This window comes from Channa argus, chromosome 2 (genome assembly GCF_033026475.1).
Source record: "Channa argus isolate prfri chromosome 2, Channa argus male v1.0, whole genome shotgun sequence".
NCBI classification, from domain to species: Eukaryota; Metazoa; Chordata; class Actinopteri; order Anabantiformes; family Channidae; genus Channa; species Channa argus.
This window is the reverse complement of record NC_090198.1, coordinates 721763-744749: the sequence shown is the minus strand read 5'-3', so window position 1 is coordinate 744749 and position 22987 is coordinate 721763. Positions and strand designations below refer to the sequence as shown.

General features: G+C 39.5%; 1 protein-coding gene across 3 annotated transcripts in view; it reads left to right on the top strand.

The window, feature by feature from the left end:
- Positions 1 to 22987, top strand: part of il16 (interleukin 16) — a 40390-nt gene that overhangs the window by 11687 nt on the left and 5716 nt on the right. For 2 of the 3 annotated variants that reach the window (XM_067493565.1, XM_067493585.1), the window contains 17 exons: positions 2028 to 2171; positions 2306 to 2411; positions 3492 to 3631; positions 4595 to 4705; positions 4990 to 5104; positions 5658 to 5731; positions 8103 to 8352; positions 10127 to 10244; positions 10574 to 10706; positions 12608 to 12695; positions 13854 to 14056; positions 14209 to 14346; positions 16014 to 16166; positions 18671 to 18764; positions 20690 to 21831; positions 22337 to 22482; positions 22704 to 22869. In XM_067493565.1, the coding sequence (XP_067349666.1) occupies positions 2028 to 2171; positions 2306 to 2411; positions 3492 to 3631; positions 4595 to 4705; positions 4990 to 5104; positions 5658 to 5731; positions 8103 to 8352; positions 10127 to 10244; positions 10574 to 10706; positions 12608 to 12695; positions 13854 to 14056; positions 14209 to 14346; positions 16014 to 16166; positions 18671 to 18764; positions 20690 to 21831; positions 22337 to 22482; positions 22704 to 22869 (3321 nt within the window). The remainder of the gene's footprint in view (positions 1 to 2027; positions 2172 to 2305; positions 2412 to 3491; positions 3632 to 4594; positions 4706 to 4989; positions 5105 to 5657; positions 5732 to 8102; positions 8353 to 10126; positions 10245 to 10573; positions 10707 to 12607; positions 12696 to 13853; positions 14057 to 14208; positions 14347 to 16013; positions 16167 to 18670; positions 18765 to 20689; positions 21832 to 22336; positions 22483 to 22703; positions 22870 to 22987) is intronic. The other variant, XM_067493575.1, reaches the window with a different exon arrangement.

Below are 22987 nucleotides of genomic sequence, written 5' to 3'. Positions count from 1 at the left end.
ATTGATCCATGTATGACATTCACTGCATATAGTGCAACCTCTACAACCCTCTGCTTATAATTTAGCTTAAACTTTAGACAATACATTGTTCACAACGTTTTATTTGTTCTGTTCTTATAGTATTTCTGCATATTGAGCAATTTTCCAGATTTAATGAAATCTAAGGGTTAATAATAAATTGGTTACAGAGGAGCCTATATGAATTTACATTAGAAATACTCATTAGTGCAGCGTGCTCACTGAAAGTCCAACTGAATTTGATAAAAAGTTTAACAAATCTAAATAAATTCCTACATGAAGACTAGACTCCAGAGACTGTCAAAGAAAATGACTCTACTGTTGCTGTGAAGCCTTTAGTGGGCATGGCATTTCTATCAATTCTGCAATTCTGCAATTCCTACAAACGCGCACACACACACACACACGCACGCTGTCCAGTGACTGACATGATTGATAAGGCAGAAACAGTTTTGGAATCTCTCGGTTTAGTCATGGAAATCCTGATGTAAATTCACATCAGGCTCTTGGTCTTAACGTTAAAAGTCTTAACGATGTAAAATGTTATTGTAAGAAACGCGATTTAGTCAGATCATGATAGTAATACTGTGTGTAGTGAGTGACAAAAATGAGCAGCACATGTTGTATCTTTGTATACGTCATTTTGGAGCAGAGGTGTGTTTTCATTGCTTCTGCTGCTGCTGCAGCTATTTGAGGAGGTTCTTTTTGAGTTGTGATACTTTGGTTTCTATGAGAAACACCTCACCATGCTGCCAAGTCTGTCTGAGTCACTTTTAAGAGGCTGTGGAAAGCTGAAGAGCAGAATGAACAGTAGGAAAGAATGTGTAACATGTGACGAGTGGGTTCAGCTGAATGTCTTTTCAACAACAACAACATTCTAAAAATGTCTGCTTTCAATGATTTAACATCCCTTTGACATGATAACACAGAGGATATAAAAAGTGATACACTGAGCTTTACACCAAGGGAGTTGACTCAAACCTTTCAGATTCAGGAATGTCTGAATAAATGTTTCTCACATTGAGCCCGGTGCTGTAAGACACTGCTCATTCCAGATCATCTGGGTCTGTGCAGCAGAACCTTTTTTTACATCCCTCTTTACAACAGCTACATGGCTCATGTCAATATCATACGGTATAAATATCGTGTGTCCGTGATTCTACATTATGCTGGTGCATGTTATACTATACCTCAAAATACTTTTCTACTGCCTATGCTGCTGTCTTCTGAATTATACTGTAATATTTTGTAATGTACCACTGGTTTATATACAGTACTTCGTATTTGCAATTTACTGCCTGGACTTAAATGGTAAATGGTAAATGGTAAAAGGTAAATGGTCTGCACGTATATGGTGCTCAAAGCGCTTTACACTGCTTCTTATTCACCCATTCGCACTCACAATCACACACACACACACACACACACACACACACGCACACACACACACACACACACACACACACTGCTGCTATGCAGCTCACCAACTCTCACCAGGGGCAGCTAAGTTGGGGTTCAGTGTCTCTGCTCAAGGACACTTCGACCTGTGACCGGAGGAGGATGGAACCAACAACTGGGGTTGGATGGACGACTACTCTACCTCTCTGCAGCGCAGTCGCACACTTAACTATTCTATTGGTTACTCAACTGTACTGTACAGCACTGCTTTAAGTATATTATGCTATATAATATCTACAGTATTCTAAATGACACAATACTCTAGTATTAGGCTATTCTATACTTTGCTTACACACTGTAATATACAGCATACTCAAAATCAGTGCCTGACAAACAGGATTTAGACCTACAGTGGACAGAGAAACCTCTGAGAACTATTATAATGATGTATACTTGGTACAGAGAGGAATATGTGTCAGGCTAATGTCAGATAAAAGGAGATTATGTCCTTTGTGTGCAGCTCCTTGACCAGTCCAACCATCTACTGCTGAGCTGATCAAAGAGCTTTATGTGATTCATGTTTCTCTTTGCTGGTATGTCGTGCACTTCAGGACATTTCCACATGTGAAGAAACTCTCCACTCTCAAAGTCTGACTGCAAGCCCACAGCCTCTATCTCTTATGTCCCCTTCTGATTCTTTACTGATACCTGGATACACAGATGAAGACAACATTGTCAACAACAACCATCTCAAGGTAAATTCATCTTTTGCCAAATGTTTCTGATTATTATGTCATTGTTATAATTCTTCCATTCTTTATTTTTGGGGAGGTGTCTTTTTGTGTCCTTTTGACCTCAGTGTGTGTCTGTTTTGTGTGGGCATCTGTAGTTACCCATCCCAGAGGTTAATGAGGAGAGATGCTGGGAAACTGAGAAAAGTGAGCAGACCCCACCAGGACAGATGGCCAGCAACAGGACACGCTCCAATTCAACCAGTGTGTATCACACAGATTTTAACATTTTATTAATAGTAACTACTTCTAAAAGCTGTGTGAACGGTAGAAGGCAGACAGAGCTTTTTGAGTGTGTAGCAATGGGACAGGGGCTTTTGGCAAAATTGATGCTAATATGTTCATTGTCTTCAGGGAGATGTGAGACCTGAGAATAATATCCTTTTTGCACCAAGAAAACACACCGCTTATGGGAAATGTGCTTCTAATTGTGAATAATGCTGAGCTTTCAGCTCCACTAGTGAGAGACAGAACTGAACAGACTGTAGAGTTCAATGGCGGTCAGGCCATTTAGTAGAATCTGGGGACGGGATGTGCAGTGGGTAAATTGCATGTACAAGTCTGAACTTCTGTTTCAGTAACAATAAGACACAATGGTACTGAAACAGAAGTGATTAATAATTCATACTAAAAGACCTTGGAAATTGTAGCAGGAATTGTCATGATATTTTGTACCAGCATTCATGGAACACAAAGGTTAAATCACAGCTTTGTGATCCCTTGTCCTTTGCTTCAAAGTCCTGCCACAATGTCATCAGCCAAACCTGTGCTTTAAGTTACGTGCTAATTAACAAGGGTTAATCATATGTTAATATGATGGCATAAGTAAGTATCTGGGGTCATTCAGTCTACAATCTGACTTTCTTACAACCTTGTTAAAATAGCATTAATACAGTAAGTGTACAAGAAATCAAGTATATAACTCTGTTTTATATTACCAGCAAACTACATAATACTTTAACAATCCAGCCAAACATACATAACAAGAAAGCACAATGTTATTCCAAAAATCTAATATTTCATTATTATTTTTCTCTGAGCAAATTAAATGGAACTGAGTCAACTAACAGAGTCATCTTATCATGAACTGATCATATTAAATTAAGTAGAAGTCTGGTGATTTCTGCTTTGTGGGTCACTCTGTGTTTGCCAAGAGAGAGTTATTAATACACTTGGTTTCACAGGGTTTACCGTTGGTCTAAAGGTTTTTTCCAACTTTGAATAGGGTGTATAATAGATTTCAATCTGATCTCCATTTTGTGATGGTTCTGTGTCTACAAGCAGGTGTTCATCCTTACTGGATCGGGGATCTGGAGAGCATCATCATGAAGACCCCAGAGCTTTACAGCAGTCACACTAATGAATATGGGGATTTTTATGGTAACAGGAAGTCTCTGTCTCAACAGCTGGAGTTTCCTACACAGGTATTTCATCTGAATTTTAAAATATGAAATAATTTAACAAATAACATCTAATTAAAATGTCCTTTTAGCTGACACAATTGTACATGTTCACTGATGTAGTTTTAAGGATAACAAATAATTGAAATAAATAAATAAATAAAGATTTATTTATACACACACACACACACACACACACACACACACAAGTCATCTGTGTGTTCATCTGTTAAAAAGACACAGACAGCAACATAAACAAGCTCCAACCTGAATAAAGACTGTCTCTACCTTCTTGTCCCAGGAAAATGTCTTGAAATGGCCCCTATGGCAGCAGGCTTACGGTAAAACATCACCATAATGATGGTTGGACGTTTTGGACGTTCTTCATCATTTAAAAGATCTGATTGGGATTTGGTTGAGCTTAGGAGCAATAATCATTAGGGTTAGTTTGGATTAAAATAAGCACTTCCTTGATGTTATGGGACCATCATCATCATGCTTAATATAAATAATGTGGTTTCACGTTGAACTGTTAAAACACTACATTTCTCTCTGGATTTGAAGGTTTGTTTGTTTTGGATGTTCTCACTCCACCACCTACTTATTGCTGACTTTGTCACTGTAAATACTGTGTCACCTCACTTTCTTTTCTGTGTACTAATTACTACTAAAGTTGCCTTACTGTAATACTGTAACTTCCTGTTCGTGTACTAACCCATTGAGAAGGCACGTTATAGCTGCACCTAAGACTCTTTGGTTTTAGCATTTAACTAAATGAAAACAGAAACAGTAAAATATAATAAATGACTGACACTAGGCTCTTAGGCAAAAAGAGTTGTAACAAATCCTTCAAAAATTCAGCCTAGTAAATACTTTTAAAAACACTACTGAATACATTGCTAGAATGACAGTCAGCAAAACATTGTACTTTACTGTGACATGATTGTAACCTTTTGTGCATGTGTGTTACATGTGGCTCTTCTTCAGCCTGTGCACCGTCCCTCCCGCTCTCTCAGCTCTGCCCAGCTGGTTCACTCTAGCAGCAACACGCAAGCGTTCATCATCTGTAATGTTGTGCTGATGAAAGGCCATGGAAAGGTAGAAACAATGCACCACCACTACAACTGTCCCACAACTGTCCCAAAACTGTCCCTTTAATGTCTGAATTCTCACTAGTATCACATTCTGAGCAAATGGCTGTTCTTCAATCAGAACTCTCAGCAGGTCATTATGTACTTGACTGTTAACTAAACTACTAAACTACTGAATTGTGCAAAGGATTTGGATTTCTGGCTCCAAGTTGAACAGACAGAGTGACTGATTGATTGATTGATAAACAATGTTGAAGCTATTACTAATCATGTTCCTGCTGCTGTTCCAAGGGCCTAGGCTTCAGTATTGTGGGAGGAAGGGACAGCATGTATGGACCAATGGGCATCTACATCAAGACCATTTTCCCTGGAGGGGCAGCAGCTGCTGATGGGAGGCTACAGGAGGGTGAGGAAAATGAGGACTAAAGCTTATACACAAACCTTCTGACAAGTGCTTGAACAGTTCAAACATTGAGAACTAGGTTTTTATTCCAGTTGACGTTCAAATTTGGAAGGTGTTTACATATGCTGAAAATTTTCAATTCAATTTAACTTTATTTAGTCATCTGGAGGCACTTTACTTAATAAAGCCTATAAAGATATTTGGGGAAAAACCAACAAATTCCCCTTGAACAAGCCTTAGGCAACAGTGGAGAGGAAAAAAAGAAACCTGTAGCAAACCTTCACCTGTAGCAAACCTGTTCATGAGTTCTGACTGTAAAAAGTAGTCATCTTAGCCTGCAAATGTCAATTATATATTTGTTAATTTAATGGATTCCACAAAATTCACATTTTGTATGAGGGTTAAGAGTCTGCCAGCTGTAAAGTAATAGATTAAAATCCTTCAGAATAAGCAAAATAACGACTGTATGAAATCTGTATGTATGTTTTAGTAATAATGGCAAATCATTATATTTTAGATGTATAGCTGTGAATGCTCTGAGATCTTGTGCTTGCAGGTGATGAGATCCTGGAGTTGAACGGAGAGTCACTACATGGTCTGACTCATGATGAAGCTCTGCACAAGTTCAAAGTAAGTCAACTCACTTTAGGAAAAGGGTTTTACTGGATGTTTAATTTACAATATTTAAAAAGCTTGCATCTGAGGGAAATCAGTGAAGACTTTGTACACTGTGGTGTGTATCTGAAAAATCTTCTCTATTTTTTGTAATGTAATAGTTTTTTAATATAAACTCAGGGTTGACTGTATGTTTACATTATGTAACATTTTTCATAAAATTTTTTTTATTGGTGACTATATTATATGGAAGTAGAATAAAAGCAAAATTATTTGTATGTGTACAGGGATTTGTCTGTACATAAATCTGTGACTGTTAATAATATTTGTGTGAATGTAAAATATGGTGCAAATGTATTCACTTTTTATGGGTGGATTTTTGCTACGGTCCTGCCACCTGCGAGATCTGTGTGTTTACAGCGATTTGTCTGTATTGGAAGGTTTGCCTTGCCCTCAGCTCGGGCTCCCAGGCTCACGCTTACAGACCAAACAAACAGTTTGAGCTAACTTTACTCCTAAAAGTGCTGTTCAGTGGCAACTGTACTTGTGCTTGAACAAGCCTTTCAGAGGAGAGAGGACACATCTTGGAGACCTACAAGCAGAACTCCAGTTTCCACTGAATAGCACTTAGGGATAACCACGACCTGGATGACTGAGAAGCATCAAGTGGGATAGAGCAGCTACAGTCAGTAAACCAGTTTTGAAATGCAGAAAAGTTAGCATTGGTGTATTTGTATCTGTGCCTATCAGATACAAATACTATGAAAATATATTGGATATGTCTAGTTGTGTATTGCATTACTGTAACTCTATGCAGCAATGGCTAGAAAGCCAATTTAATTATATTACAGCATTTCTGATTATTTCTGTGGAGAAACTAATGTGGTACAATCCACACAGTAACCCTGTCTCCCTTCTTTCATTATAATGTTAACTTGGTTTATGCCAAATCAAAGGAAATATCAGAGTCATTAAGTCACACATTGTTAATATTTTTCAGTCAGTGAGGTCTGAGTGACAGTTTCCTTGGTGTTGGCATATGACGTTTTTTTGATTACAGCATTTTGGATGGAAGCTTAATTGTGCTGAGTGACTTGTTTGCAAAGACTCAGTGATGAGTTAACAGCCATAAAAGCTGCAATAACTAGGTTGACCAAACACAGATATAGTCACTGTAAGAGTTAAAACCCCGTGAGCTTCACAACAGCTGACGCTCATGTTCTAAAACCAGTAAAGTTGCTGGTCTGTGGGGATTCACCAGGTCATGGTTATCCTAAAGTGCTCTTCAGTGGAAACTGGACTTCTGCTTGTCGGTCTCCAAGATGTGTCCTCTGTCCTCTGAAAGGCCTGTTCAATCACAAGTGCAGTTGCCACTGAACAGCACTTTTAGGAGTAAAGTTAGCTCCCACTGTTTGTTCGCTGTTAGCTCCACTAGCTGTAGCTGTTTACCTGCCTGCATCGGCTAACGTTATTTGCTGTAGCTAACAGTACAGAAACACTAGAAACACTCTTTGGCTGAGTAGGAGAAAGTCAAGAGCAAAACACCACAAAGACAGGTAAAGGTGAGACTCACCTGAGGGACTGTGGCAGCGCCTCTGCGCTCCTCCGTTTAACACTGGCATAACCTTGGAGCTTCAGTGATCTTCACTAAGCCTGAGCGACTGCAATTCAGACTGTAAGGCACACTGTGAGCTGAACTGTACTTGGCATGTAAGGCTGAGCCTGGGAGTCCGAGCTGAGGGCAAGGAAAACCTTTCAATACACACAAATCGCTTTATGTACACATGAATCTTGAACAGTAGCAGAACTGTTGAACAGAACAGTAGCAAAAAATACACCCGTAAAAGACAGAAAATTGTGTGGCTTTCCATCACTTTTCTCAGATAATTTCACTTTCATTTAGTTTTTTGGGTGAATACGTTAGAACGTTATTTTACATACACACAAATGTTATTTACAGTTACAGATTTGTGTACAGACACACAAACAGAGTGAAATACAAATCCCAGCACAGACACACAAATCCCTGTACACATACAAATAATTTACCTTCTATTCTACTCCCATAATATTCCCACATAGATTTATGACTTATACCTCATTGGTCTTTTATTGCACTCCACCCCCAAGTAAATGTCCAAAACTCTGCTTCAGCACATGTGTACATGCATAAAACCCAAATGTATGCAAATGCACAACTGAAAGCCCTGGTATAAGCACTTACTGCATTGCCTCTTTTTGGATGTATTGTAAAGATCTCTACAGACGTCATAGAGTAAGGAAAGAACAAAATGAGTGGAAAGGAAAGAAAAAACAAACAACACAGGTAAAGTGAAGCATGTAGCGTAGCATTGATTTACAATGTGGCATGTTTTTTGAAATGCAGCAAATCAAAAAGGGCCTGCTGACTCTGGTGGTGAGGACCAGCCTACGTGTGGGGGCTTTGTGTGGTCAGGTGCAGGTAGCTCAGCTGTGCAGGTCACGCTCCCTCAGCTCCACTACAGGTATGGCCAGGGTCAGTGCTGATATGGGAGAATACAACTACCTGAGCAACACCTGCACTAACACACCGAGCATCCCGGGTCAGCCTGTTAAACCCAGAGACCGCATCATGATGGAGATCATCCTGCAGAAAGGTCAGCCTCAGGGGACAGCCTCAATATTATTTGGACAATTGATCTGCTAGGGAACTTTTTGGTATCTTATCATTTAAAGGGCAACTTTACCAGTTTTGAACTTACTCCCCAAGGCTTTAGTTTAGGGTGTAAATATACAATAATGCTTTTAAATCTTTTTCTCACTTCCCTATTTTGAAATATTTCTCTTCTTCTGGCTGAAAAATGCCTCAAGACAACATCACTCGAAGGAGTTTTAAATCATTAGGAGTTCAGATAATATCATCTGGGGGAGCTCTGGAAAAGCAGGTTGATCATGATCACAACATCCATAGAGTGAGTAATGAGATGACATAATCTGAACTGAAGGTTCCTCCAAGTGATGTCATCTGGAGGCATTTTTCAGTCTGAGAGAGAGAGATATTTTGATAAAGAGAAGTCAGACAGAAGTTTAAAAGCAATAATGTATATTTACACCCTGAACTAAAGCCAAGTTGAAAGTTGGTAAAGTTGCTCTTTAAAATACTATACATTTTCACTTCCACTTCCACTAATGATGAATTATTTGCTTTCCTCAGTTTTATCAGATAAAAAGAATATTAGTTTTTTTGTTTCTTTTTTTCTGTGTTGATTGAAGTTGACCTAGTAAATATAGTAGCCCAAGCCCACAGATGCTGCATCCTAAATTCCACATAATGCAGCTAATAGCATCTTCTAATTATTGTTTGCCATCCCTGTCCTTGCAGTCCAACCCTGTCTTCTAAAAGATAGGGTTGGACTGTGTAAACTGTGTAAACTCCTAATGTTTTATTAAAAAAAAAAAAACAACATGTTTTTGCAAGGTACATGATTATAACTAGAGTATGATTCTGTTATTTTGATGAGAATATGTTGACATTTAATCTAAAGTCTGATATGATGCTGATACTGAACAAATCAGTTAAATATTTCTAGAAAACATCCTGTTGTCCTCCAAAATAGCAAATATTTTAGCGTAACATTCAGTTAGTCTGAGTAGATCAACAGCTTTTGGCTTGTCCCTTCAGGGGCAGCCACATCGTCTGCATGTTGATCTGGTTTCCCTCTGAAACCCTCTAATTTTTTGGGAGCTCAGGACCAGCACTAGGGTGGCCCTTGGTGGCTGGGTGGGGGTGGGGACCACCCACTCAACCACTCACCCACTGTGCTGGGATTTGATCCCGCGGCCTTCTGCATGCCAACCCAATGCTCTACCACCGATCCACTGGTCCCTCTGACAACAGTGTTAATACCCTCTTTTTACGGTTGTGTTTAGAGGCTCACAGCAGCATTAGAGAAAGACTGTTTTGGATTAATAGAGAAGTTCACACTCAACACAGAAGCTAGGAATCAAACCACTGACCCTGTGACTAGTGGCTGACTGCTTTCGTTTTTTTATTGTACATAAACACATGGAGTCTGTGGGGTGCCGGTCCCGTGCTTTATCCACCTGAATCCCTTCACACCCGATGTAGTTCTCATTCATTCCCAAATTAGATGCAGATCAGATTATAATTATCCACAGATTAAGCTCTTTAATAATCATCATCATCACACTTTGCAGTTTAGTTACATAAGAAATACCATTTTTAGGGGTTTCTCCATCACAAAGACTGTTTCATCACACCCACCTAAGACTTGTGATGTCATTTCTCATTATCTTTACATTTTATGGACTAATAGATTGAACAGTCATTAATAAAAGCATGTATTAAGTGCCTAAAAGACTTATTTCTATGGCTCTACACTTAATTGTTGTGTATGTGTAACTTCCCAGAGGTTGGTGTTGGCCTGGGTATTGGATTGTGCTGTGTCCCATCTGGAGATGGATGCCCTGGGATCTACATCCATACACTCTCTCCTGGATCTGTAGCACACATGGATGGTAGACTGCGGTAAGGAGACATTAGTGATTAGTGATGGATAAAAAAATAAAAGAGACAATTGTGAAGACATGTAACTGCAGTAACAAATAAGATAGAGATGGCGTAATGGAGTACAATATATTAAGTACAATTATTACAGTACAATTATTATGTGCTATAATATGCATGTAATGTGACACTCAGAGCATCAGTGCTACCGAATGCTCATTAATTACACTTTTATATTTCTTTTCTTGTTTTGTATTGCAGTGGTTCATTATCTGAGCTATACTATGGATGTGTACAGTGATGTGTCAACTGTTTGATGCCTATGCACACTATGTTTCTCTTCTCATTAGACATGGGGATGAGATCATGGAGATCAATGACACTGTGGTTTACAACATGGCGCTGAATGACGTCTACACAGTCCTGAGCCAGTGCTCACCTGGTCCAGTCCACATCATCATCAGTCGCCACCCTGACCCTAAAGTATGACATTTATTTAATTTGGCAAATAAGCTGGCTTACAGGGCAAATGTGGGCATTTCAATTTGACCCAGCAAGTTTAGATACTTGCCTGTGTGTGTGTGTGTGTGTGTGTTAGCTGTTTGATTGTTTCAGGGACTTCACCCTCAATTGAAGCTTCTGTCTTGCTGTACCATATTGCACCATGAACAACATACAGACCAATTTAGAAACATTCATTGCAAATTAAAAACCCTTGTTTAAAAATTGTGCAAGTTAAACAAATCTACATTGCCTATAAAGAACTCACAAAGACAATGGTCAAGATTTCAAAGATCATGGGACATCATCTTAGAGAACCCCACACTCATAAGAAATGTTTAGTAGCAACCAGAAAAATTAGCAGGAAACATTTAAAGATATTATATTTATATTTCAAAATGTCCAAGGTCTTGTGCAGACTAGAATCAGCTTTACAAAATGCTGAAGTAATTGTCAGAAGGCCATAAAAAGAGATTAATTTTGGTAAATGATTTTATATTTTGCTGTTCAGGGGAAAGGACGCCATTATTTGCTCTCTGCTGCCTGTGACCCTGTTTTAAGTTTCTTAAACAGCTTATTTTTGATGGAGGTTAGTCACCCTGTCCCATCACCTGTAAAGTCCTGTGTGGTTCTATTTATCGCTCTAACTTTGCCTCTTTAGCCAGCGACAGCTATAGCCAGAGTGTTGCCTGTCCATTTGTCTGTCCCATTGCATTTTATTTCTTAAGGGATTTGCTTTAAATTGGGTACTAATGTCCAATTGGGCTGATTAGAATCTGTACAGACATTAATGTATAATATATAGTGCTGTTAACCAAATCACTTTAGAATCTTGCTTCTCATTCAACCATTCACATGACCCACTGGGAGAAACTTGGGGTTCAGTGTCTTGCCCATGGGCAAGGGAGGGACCAGGACTCGAATCATTAACGCTGTGGTCCATGGACGACAGCTTTACAAACTGAGCTACAGCCACCATATGTGTTGGGTATCTGGAGGCTTACAACCAAAGATAGTATTTCTAATTTATTCTGTTCACATACACATATATTTTTAACAATGCTGTGGCGTCTGTGACTGTTACAGTCTGTTTGCTGCCAAGGCCATCGTTTCTTCCCTTGACTTTGTTTTATTTTAAAAGATATGTTTGCTTTCATTCTTAATTTTTTTGTCAATTAATGTGTCAATAGTCCCAACTTCTCTAACCTACATGTGGCTCTCGTCAGATCCTGCTCGTTTTTAAATTAGGTTACAATGTGTACAGTACTTTTATTTTAAATCAAATTAAGTAGAAATGTCTGTCAAAAACCTGTCGTTTTTAATAATCAAAAGAAAGACATAGTGGATTTGCTGTGAACTATTTCCAATGGTGGACTAATCCATATTTAGTGCTCTATTGAGTATTTGTGGCAGCAGACTGGTGCATGTGGGACTGAGTAATGAGGAAACATATCAGCAAATGCAACAATGTGCCCTGATGGGTTTTAAATAGATTTAAGGTTTGAGTACACAAACGAACCTTGTTTTTGGCATTTTCATTGGATTTCTTGACAATAAGAAAAATCGTATTATTCTATTATTATTCTTATTGTACATTGCTTAAAAATGGTTATTACTGGACAGGGAGGAAAAATCGATTTTAAGATAATGACATAGATTGATGCACTGGCATTTATTCAAATGAGAATAAGTTTTATCAACAATTCTGTTTGTAACTGAAATTATGATATTAGCATTTTACAGCTTGGGTTTTAAGACTAAAGTGAAATATTTTGTATACTTTATACTCTCATATGTCACAGCCTTATGAGTCGTTTGAAGTTGCTCTGAGCAGAGTCTAATGTTGGTACTGATGTTGACGTCTTGTGCACTTCGTGTCACAGGTGTCAGAGCAGCAGCTGAATGATGCTATCGCTATGGCAGTGGAAAACAGCAAATTAAGAAAGGATAAAAGCCAATGGAGTATCGATGGTAAATATTTATTTATTCATTATTCATTTTCCTGTTACATTTTCATATTCTGAGTCATTGCTGAGCTGCAGCTTCTCACATAGAGCATGTGTGATTTCTTTACATTTAGGTGTCATTTTTCAGCTCCAATTTGAAAATGGCTTATGCTGCATGTTTTGTTACTATAGCAATGTGTAGCTTATTTTTTATAGACAGCTTTAATTTTGTACAGCTTAAAAGCGGCCCAGATGATTCATTTGTTAAACATTCAATTGTTTGTCTAAAAGCTCATGGCCAAGGTGTGTTGATGGCATCAGACAATGTGGCATGTACGAAGCTTGACAGATGATCCTTGTTTAGCAAACTTGATTTAAAAAAGAATAGAAAAACGCCACCTATCAAACCTCAACCAGAAATTTTGAAAAAGTGTAACACATTTGCAAGATAAGATGAAGGTAGGAAGATGATGATGAATATATAAAAAAAAAATAACATCTTAGTACCTGCAAAAAACTGTAACTACATTTGAAAGTGAGCTTGCTACGGGAGAAACAGCAAAATAAAGCCATACATCATAATCAGTCAATCAATAAAAAAAGGCAAAAGGAAAATAACGTTTACCTCAGTGAGCATCTCATCATGGGGAACGCAGACATCTACAGACAACACATCAGGAAGAAAAAGTACAAAATACAAGCAACATGGAGATTGTGGACACGTCTGACTGGAACAACAGAAAATGGAAATACACCTCAGAGCATGTCGACATTGAGAGGATGAAGGCAATTGTTACTGGAACAGAGACAAATTATGAAGATTAATAATACCAATAAACAATATTACAGACTTTAGGACATTTAATAAGCAGCAAAAACATTCAAATGAATTAGGACGTGAAATTGAATCTGAGAGAAATCTTTTAATACCATATAGTTGCACTCCAAATTATTCAACCCCTGAATAGAATCCGTCATAAGAGCACACATTTGCTAGTCAGGTACTGTCTCAGGCACATCCAGTCCAACTAATGAAACACCAGGTGTGCTTAAGATAGAACACGATTACCTGAACTAGCCAGAAGTGACATGTTTGTTTGCATGTATTTTTGTATTTCTTATCATTATATTTTATATTTTATTTAATTTTTTTTTAACTTTTGTGTGTCTCTTTCTGTCCCAGGCCTGCGTAGACCGGAGTCTTGCTCTCAAGGCCGTCAGAGATGCGAGCGTTGTCTGGAGAGGAACTTCAGTCAGCTGATGGTACGACGTGCACAGAAAACCATGACGCGCTCTTGCAGTGACAACACCAGCAGCCACCACCACAACCGGTGCTTCGTCATCCACAACCCGTCAGCCCGAGTCCACAGCCTACAGACGCCTAAGGTAACCAAATGTACCTCTACACCGTTTATTGAGAGAATCAGGTTCAGTATTCTGAGAGCTACTACTAACTACTGCTGCCACACATGTCCGAGTGTTGAGGTTTGGTTCGATTTTCTGTCTCATCTTATCTTAGTCCCTTCCTTGTCCTGTAGTCTCTGACAGAGACATGGTCTGACAACAGACTGTCAGTGCCTGTGTATCCTGATGAAGACTATAATATCCCATACAATGCTTCTGCTGCCAGCATCTCAAGTCAGCAGGCCCTGGATCTGGCCTACAGGAGCCACAAGGTACCCCATCCATCCATCCATCCATCCAACCATCCATTCATCCATCCATCCATCCATCCATCCATCCATCCATCCATCCATCCATCCATCCATTCATTCATCCATCCATCCAACCATCCATCCATCCATCCATTCATCCATCCATCCATCCATCCATCCATCCATCCATCCATTCATCCATCCATCCATCCATCCATCCATCCATCCATCCATTCATCCATCCATCCATCCATCCATCCATCCATCCATCCATCCACCCACACATCCATCCCTTCTTCCCCACTTTCTCTGTAATTATCATGATCTGGCCATTCATCTTTACTTCCTGTTCCAGAATTTTATTTTGTAGGCCTTCTCCCCACTTCCTGTTGCCGGCAACTTCACACACCTATTTTTTTTCCAATTGTTTATACGTGTGCCCCCAGTCTATTAAAATCCCCAGCAAGATTCACTCCCTGCCAGATCCAAGAGAGAACACGCTTCCTTCTGATTCTACCTGACTTTTATCATTTCGACCCTTTTGCCAGTTTGTCTTCAGTCTGAGGTTTTCTCCATTGTTTTATTTTCACTGGTAACCATTTATCCTAGTGTCTGTTCAGACCTGTGTTTACTCCTGCTTCCACGTGTACCCTGTTAGTGCTCACTTTTGACTTTTTCAGTTGGTTACTTTTTCTGCATGCACACACTTTTTAGTATCTTGCTCTCAAGTGTGACTTTGTGCCCCCTTTACTTTTTCTGTATTTGTGCATCCTGGTTACATCTTTGAGTTCATTTTTTGTTACTGTGCGGGTCAAGTCGAGCTTGTCTAGTTTTCTTTAGCGTGTTTCCTCTAGTTGTCTTAGTTTCTCTTGGTTCATTAGTCCTGTTCATGTTTATCTCTTAGTTCTGTTATACTTGCTCATATTTAATTCTCCCAATTCCCTCAGCTTGCTCCTGGTACAGTTTCTCTCAATTCACCAAGCCATATTATCTTATCTAACTCTGGCTCTGCACCATTGTGTTTGCTAGTCTTACAATCTTGTCTTTAGTTAAGGCCAGTTCTGTCCTCCCCCCTGGAGGGATTTTTAGTTAGGCTTTCTCTATACCTTGCAGTGCTCAATAAACTTTTTTTTTTTTTTAAAGTACACCCCTTTCACTTTCTTTTACTTGGATCCACTCTCATACACACAGTGACAGTAATCCTGTTATCCCTTGTTAGGTGAGGCACCACCATGACATAACTTCCATAAGTAGCACTACCAGCCAAGGTGAAATCATATTTCCATAAATACAATAAAATATCCATTCTTATAACAGTAAAGTTTCCACTAGTCCCATAACTATTGGAGCAGTGTGGCAGAAAGTGTGTATACAGTATGCTGGTGTTGAGCACACTTGAACCATTTACTAGCCTGATTTAGTTTCTTTGTGATTGAATTTCTGAGTGAGACTCAGAATCAGGCTGGTAGGAATTGATCACACTATATTAACAGTTGATACGGATACGATGTCTTCTCACAACCCTTACAGGATTATAGGTTTAGATAACAGATGGATGTTCAGTGTCACGATCAGTGACCCACAACAACCTGAATGACTGGGAATCAGACAATTGTTTAGATTCTGTATTTTTGCTTCACGTGTTTATAGCTTTCATGCTGTGTGTGTGTGTGTGTGTGTGTGTGTAGCCCAACTTCAGAGTGCGTGCTGCTCCAACTAGGAAGTGCTGGCCTCAGGATGTGACCAGTGAGGAGGGTTATAATGGGGACTCCAGTGGCTCCAGTAGAGGATCTCCTGTTAGAGAAGAGGGACTAGAGGCCTCATCACACAGCAGTTGTCTGGTAGGGCACAATAAACCTACAGATGCTAAACACAGATGCTAAACACAGTTAAAGTAGTTGAACACATGTTCATGTTCAACGCGATTAGTGTAGGTTTTCCTTGTTCACTGTATTGATTTTTCTCTGTTTTAGAGATGCTGACGGCTAATTTGCTTTCTCAGACTGTTATCAGATAAACATCTGACATTATCTGAAGTGCCCATATAAGGAGACTGTCCACTTTATCTGTATCTCACTTCCACGGGGACTTCTCTCTGAAACAGACTGATAGCTATTCACTGCACTGTAAATTTTTCTTCAAAGCACTATTTTTGACTAAGAATAACACGTAACCTGCTCCTCTCCACTGCCTGCAGTTCTTCAGCAGTATATACAAGGCCTTACGAAAGATCCTGAGGTTGTTCTTGAGGAATGTATGTGAAATAATGTGGCTTTAAGTGTTTTGCAAGTGAAAGCATGTGGAATGGCTTTTGGGATTTTATGATTTTATAAAATGCTAAGTTTTGAGACCAGTTAGAGACAATATGGCAATTACAGCCATTTGACAACTCAGTGTTTCATTGCTGTATTTTTCTAAATTGTAAATTGTGTATTGTTACTCCTCTGTAGTAAAGCCCCCTGTATAAGAGGGCATTATAGTCATTATAAGTTATATATATATATATATATATATTGTCTTATATAACTCATTATAAGTTCTGACTTATAATGAGTTATTGGGGTGACTGTAGTGCAAGACGTAGAGCAGTTGTCCACCAACCCCAGGGTTGTTGGTTTAATTCCCGGCTCCTCCGGTCACATGTCGATGTGTCCTTTAGCAAGACACTGAATCCCAACTTAGTTGCTCCTGGCAAGTGTTGGCCAGCTGCATAGCAGCTCCCCCATCGGTGTGATTGTGAGTGCGAATAGGTGAATGAGAAGTAGTTTAAACCACTTAGGTACAATACGTAGAAAAGCGCTATATAGGTGCAGACCATTTACTTAGGTTTGTATTGCTTTATACTGTAGATGCACATTATTTAATTAATAATAATAATTAATTTAACAGTTCAAACATGTGGGTGTTCACATAAATCGCTCAGTTTAGCTGTAACACTTAATAATATTAATAAAGCCACTATCGAAGCAGGCAAAGGACCATTAAATCAAAATTACAGTTAAAACCAATAACAAGTACAGCTGCAGTGCACATAGTACTTCTGTATTTCTACAATAGTTGTTTCTGTATGTGCACTCTGTGGACAACTATATGTAGAAAATGTTGTCTCTGTGCTTTTGTGTACTTTTATTCTGGAATGTTTCACAATGTCGTTGAAACCTGTCCAACAGTTACACATTGTTGTGCAATTTATCACTAGACCAGAACATTGTGATTGGATAAGTTTGCAGAACACTATATTTCTGGTAATAATATGTTTAACTGCCACTGCCAATTCCCTCTCTCTACAATCTGTACACAACAACTGTGTATCCAGATTGTGGCACAGGAGGATAGCGCGGTTGTCCACTTATTCCCTAATTGCTGGTTTGATTCCTGGCTCCTCCGGTCACATGTTGAACTGTCCTTGAGCAAGACACTGAAACCCATCTAAGTTGCTCGTGTTGAGCGATGGCCAGCTGCATATAGCATCTCCCCCATCGGTGTGTGAGTGTGTGTGATTGTGAATGAGAAGCAGTGTAAAGTGCTTTGTGTACCAACAGATAGAAAAGTGCTATATAAGTGCAGAGCATTTAATTACAATTTTGGTGATGGTTACAGCCACAATATGCAACTTTGGGAAATCACAGACACTAAATCAATAGCCAGTGGGGTCTATCAGATACATGCAAGGTACCTTTTTGCATCAGAATATGGTGCACAAAGCCTCTCTGCTGACTCGCCTGCCCTTCTAACCAATCTAACCAGAAAAGGTGTCAACAGCCTCTCTCTACATTAAGATAATTTAATGAGCAAATCTATACCAAAAATGTAAAATGAAAACTTTAGATTTAAGAAAAGTTGAGAAAATATTTTCGTTGTTATCTATAAAGAACCACTGACTGCAGGTCAATGTCAGAATGCAAACTCTGGTCTGCTTACTAACAACCTCACTGTATAACAGGCACACTACTTCCTGCATTGGCACTGAACCCTGGCACTGTGTGTATATTGTGCATGGCAAAATCATCCAATATGAATGCAATCCGTGTGTGTGTGTGTGTGTGTGTGTGTGTTTTAAATCAGTCATTCGGATGTATGACAGGGCACCTTTTGATGCCTTGTGTTTTTAATGCTCTCTTTAAGATAATTCTGTGTTTGTGTGCATGTCAGCATGCAAAAACGCACGCCGTGTGCCTGTATGCATCACACTTGATGTTGGTTCGGTTATGTACCACCTTATATGTTACTGACGCTAAATGAACGTGGAGGAATGTCTGAGCGGAAGCAGAGTACATTATTGCACGTCTCTGTGGTTGCTGCTAGAGAAGTTATGGTGACACAGTACTTCCTGTTTGTGTGGCAGGAAAAAGAACGGATAAGAGAACAGTCAAAGGAGAGCAAAGAAGACATCTGTCATCCAGACACTGCAGCCTTTACTGATAATAGACAACTCACAGGTAGGTGTTTTTACCTTACATTTCTGCACATAACCGCAATTTCAGGACTAGGTGAGGAAACAGACAGTTGTTCCAAAAACATAGGGGCTGAGCCTGCCGCTGTTCACAGTTAATGTCAATGGAAGGTAACTTAATTTCCTGTTTCAAGCATGGCATTTATGTGTCAGTAAAACTAAATCAGGACATGATGATGGGGCTCATCTGAGGCTAGAGCAGTCTTTATGTTGATGACCCATCAAAGCTGTTTGAGAAAACACACTTCAAACTTGACAACTGACCCACTGTGGCATCACAGGTTTCATGATAGTGAAGACACCACACCCAGGACGTAGAGTTCAACGCACAGGATGAGGGCCATGTGTAAAAAATGTATGAGATAAAACCAAAGTAAAAGTAAAACTAAAGTGAAGTTGCAATTTACACAATGAAAATAGTGTTAAGAAATGCATAGAATAAAGAAAATTGGACAGGTGGGATTCCATTGGACAACAGGCATTGTGCAACAATCAGAAACAACATTCAATGCAGATTTTGAGGTTTTAGATAAATGAATGAAGTTCCTACTCATACCTCTGTACGTTCTGTACAAAAATGTTCCTATTCCCTTCCCCTGCATCTATCCACCAAGCAAAGTGGATTGTGTTTGGGCATCGTGACATTTTTCCTATGCTTTCCCCAGTTCACCACGACAATACAAAACCATTAGATAATGCTGTGGCTCATCAGTGTATGCTTAGTCATTTTTACCCACAAAGGACTGATCATTCCTTCCAACACTTTCAACACTTTCATCAAGTTACTGTGGTTTTTTGTACATTCATGGATTTCCTAAAGACAAACAGTAGCCGGTCTTTAGATTTCCCATTTGGAGGAGTTGTAATGAATTATTTAATACACATTTTATAAAAATTTTATATCTGATTTGAGGAGAAATTCATTTTTCATCTTGCACCATTATTTATTTGAAATTAGATTTGATGTGTGATCATTGCCATCAGCCTAGTTATACAGTATAATTCAATTCAATATAATTCAATTCAGTACAACTTTATTTATATTGCGTTGGTGTTGTAACAACACGTTCTCCATGAGTAGCAACACAAACGTACAACTTATACAGTACAAGACCATTCACAGAATCCACATCACTCAGAGCAAAATGTTAAAAATGGGCTAAACCAAAATATTTTAACTTAAACAAAATGCCTCCACATACGCACCCCTGCCACGAACAGCAAACAATAAGTCATGATCCTATTTTTTTAATAAATACCATCATTCTTATTAATATCCATCACTATTATATTAGCAGTAGTAATTGATTTTGATTATAGTTATTATTATTATCAATATCATTCTTCTTCTATTATTATTCTTAAGTGGTAGTTTTGTGTCGTGTGATTTGTACTGTTTCTTTTTTGATTTGTATTTGTTTGTTTTTTTGTTGTCTGTTTGTTTATTTTTGGTGAATTAATTCACAACAAAGTCATCTCAAGGCACTTTACAGAATAAAGCCAAGACTATAAAAATGTATAGAGAGAACCCAAAAATTGCCCCTTGAGCAAGTCATAGGCAACAGTGGAGAGGAAAAGGGACAGAGAGAGGGAGACAGAGAAGGACAAAGACAACTACGGGAGTAAACACATAGAGTTAATGTCATACAGTGGTGACAAATGTGGGGTGAGAGGAGAGAGGGTCAAGAGGAGGAAATGTAGGCATGCTTGAAGCTTGATTAAGTAATTGTTTTTCTGATTCAATAGATATAAATATACCTGCCAAACAACAACGCCCTCTTCCCACTTCTGAAACTTAACCTGACTCACAAAAAATTACATTCTAATATTTGTTCATTGATATTGACATGCATATGGCAAACATACAGTAGGACACCTCTAAGACACTTGCATTTTGCTCTGTATTGACAGCCGGTTCATCAACTGTGCTCTGTTCACATCCAAAGAAAGGAGCTCTCAGGAGGCAGGCTTGCATTGAACATCATACTCAAGAGCAGGCACACAATCCCTGGATTCGTCTTCCAGACACTTCCCCTGAACAGCTGCCCAAGATCCACCACCAGCCTCACCAGCAAGACAGCACACAGCTTGTCAACATCCAAAGCAAGCCCTCCACCATGAGTGATGAAGAAAACTGCAATGAGCCCAATGGCACTGCCACAGATATAACTTCAGATCCTCTGTCCGAAAACACTCCCGAAAACACATCTGAAAGTCTTCTGGGGTCAAAGAAGGCTCCCCCAGTGGCACCAAAGCCAGCCTGGTTTCGTCAGAGCCTGAGGAAAATTCGGGATGAACAGGACCAAAAGAAGCAAGGTAAGCCTGCAGAGCCAAGGTCTGCAGGAGGTTTCATCAGGAGCTTAGGGGCCAAAGCCGCCTCACCTGCAGCCAACCTATCAATCAAACAAAAAATCCACTCATTTGAGACTTTTTCCAGTCCAGAGGGGCTAGAGAAGGGGGACAACAGAAGGTCTGTGACCCCTTCTACTTCCCTTTCACTGGTGGAGAAGGAGACCAGGAGTCATCCTGCATCACATGAAAGTTGCGGGAGAAGCAATTATGAAATCCCATCCAACCAGTCTGCACCTGTTGGGGAGGCAGACAGCCCTGTCCCTACTTCTCCCTCTGCTTTCACCTCCTCCACTTCTGAAGCGTGTGGTCAATCAGCCAAGTCCCATGAAGATGAACCTTCCTCAATTCTGTCCCCCAGAGATCTTCAACCTTCTGATGCCATCAGCACTGATCTGGACTCAGGGATAAATTATTGCCATACAGCTTTAGCTCATGATGACGGAAGTGTCTCATCATCCAAACTGGAAGCTGAGCTAGACAGAGTTGATCTCAGCAGGTCCACAGAGGAGCCACCCTTTGTGAAATCTGAGAGGTCCAGTCAGGATGATGGGGAAAGTCCTCCAGAGGGGGCAGAGGGGTATGGAGCACAGAACCAAGAACTTCTGAGCACGACTGAGAGTGCTGCTCGTCCCATAGACAGTAACTCCTTGAGAGGTCTGGAGGAAGAAAGTTTAGGGAAGATTCTCGCCTTCACTAACCAGGTAATCTACCAGACATGTCCCAGACAATGTTCTTTATTTGTCATATTCTCAGATATAGTGGAGTTTAAATATACTTACTAAAACTTGGAAAGGTTTCTTGTTTGCAACCTGAGACCCCAGACTTTGTTGTGAGCACCCATGTGAATTCATGTAGTTTTAGATGGGTTCACCCATAAAGAGAGAGGCTAACCTGCCACTTCGCAGCTAAAAGTTCCCTGGTTTGGTTATTTGTACATCTACAGTGTGTCATTATTTTGTCACACTTCATTTCCTACATCTACATTTCGATGTTATTTACCCTTGAAACATATATAGGTCAGACCATTTGAAAATTGAATTTAACTTATATTGTATATGACTAGTGTATATAGAGAATATCAACCAACATGTTATTAGTTCTACTTGTGTATTCAAATAAAACTGTCTTTGCAGTATTCTCATGTTATTTGGTACAATCATAACCGGATTTTGACTCTGTTTGTTTCACATGCTGTTTATGCTGCAGGTGTCACAAGCATTGATGCGTTCTCCGCCCATGTACCCCGGCCATGGTAACCCTCGTACCCCTAAGCAGCACGAGGGAGTGGATTTAACCAACCCTGAGGAGTCTGAGCCTGCAGTGGACAGCACTGACAGAGGATTCTCTCTCAGGTTAGACTTCCTCAGACTTTTTAGTTAGACAGAATTATACAAAAGACTAACTGACTGTTTTATACTCATGAGGAAGTGGTTTCTGGTTAAAAAAATATCACTTCCTGTTTCATCAGAGTAGCAGTGGTGAGTTTGTTGCTGCCAGAACAGATGTTAAATTAGTTGTTGAGAGGATTGTGACTGACATCATGTTTAATGGGTTTTCATCGTTTTAAACCCAGCTTGGCCACACTGAGGGAGTGTACCATCGAGCGTGGGGAGGGCGCATCTCACAATGAGGCAGCAGTCACTTCTGCTTGTGCTCACTCTGTTATCTCAGCCATCCCCTCACAGGAAATACAGAGGATGATACAGGAAGTCAAAGCTTTGGATGACGAGACACTGAAGGTATCAAACACTCTTTGTATATCCCAGTTCTATAAAATAAATAGAGGTTAGTTTAAAGCAAAACGGCTCCAGATTGTTTGTTAATATTAACCAATTAGATTATTGACCTATTCCTTAT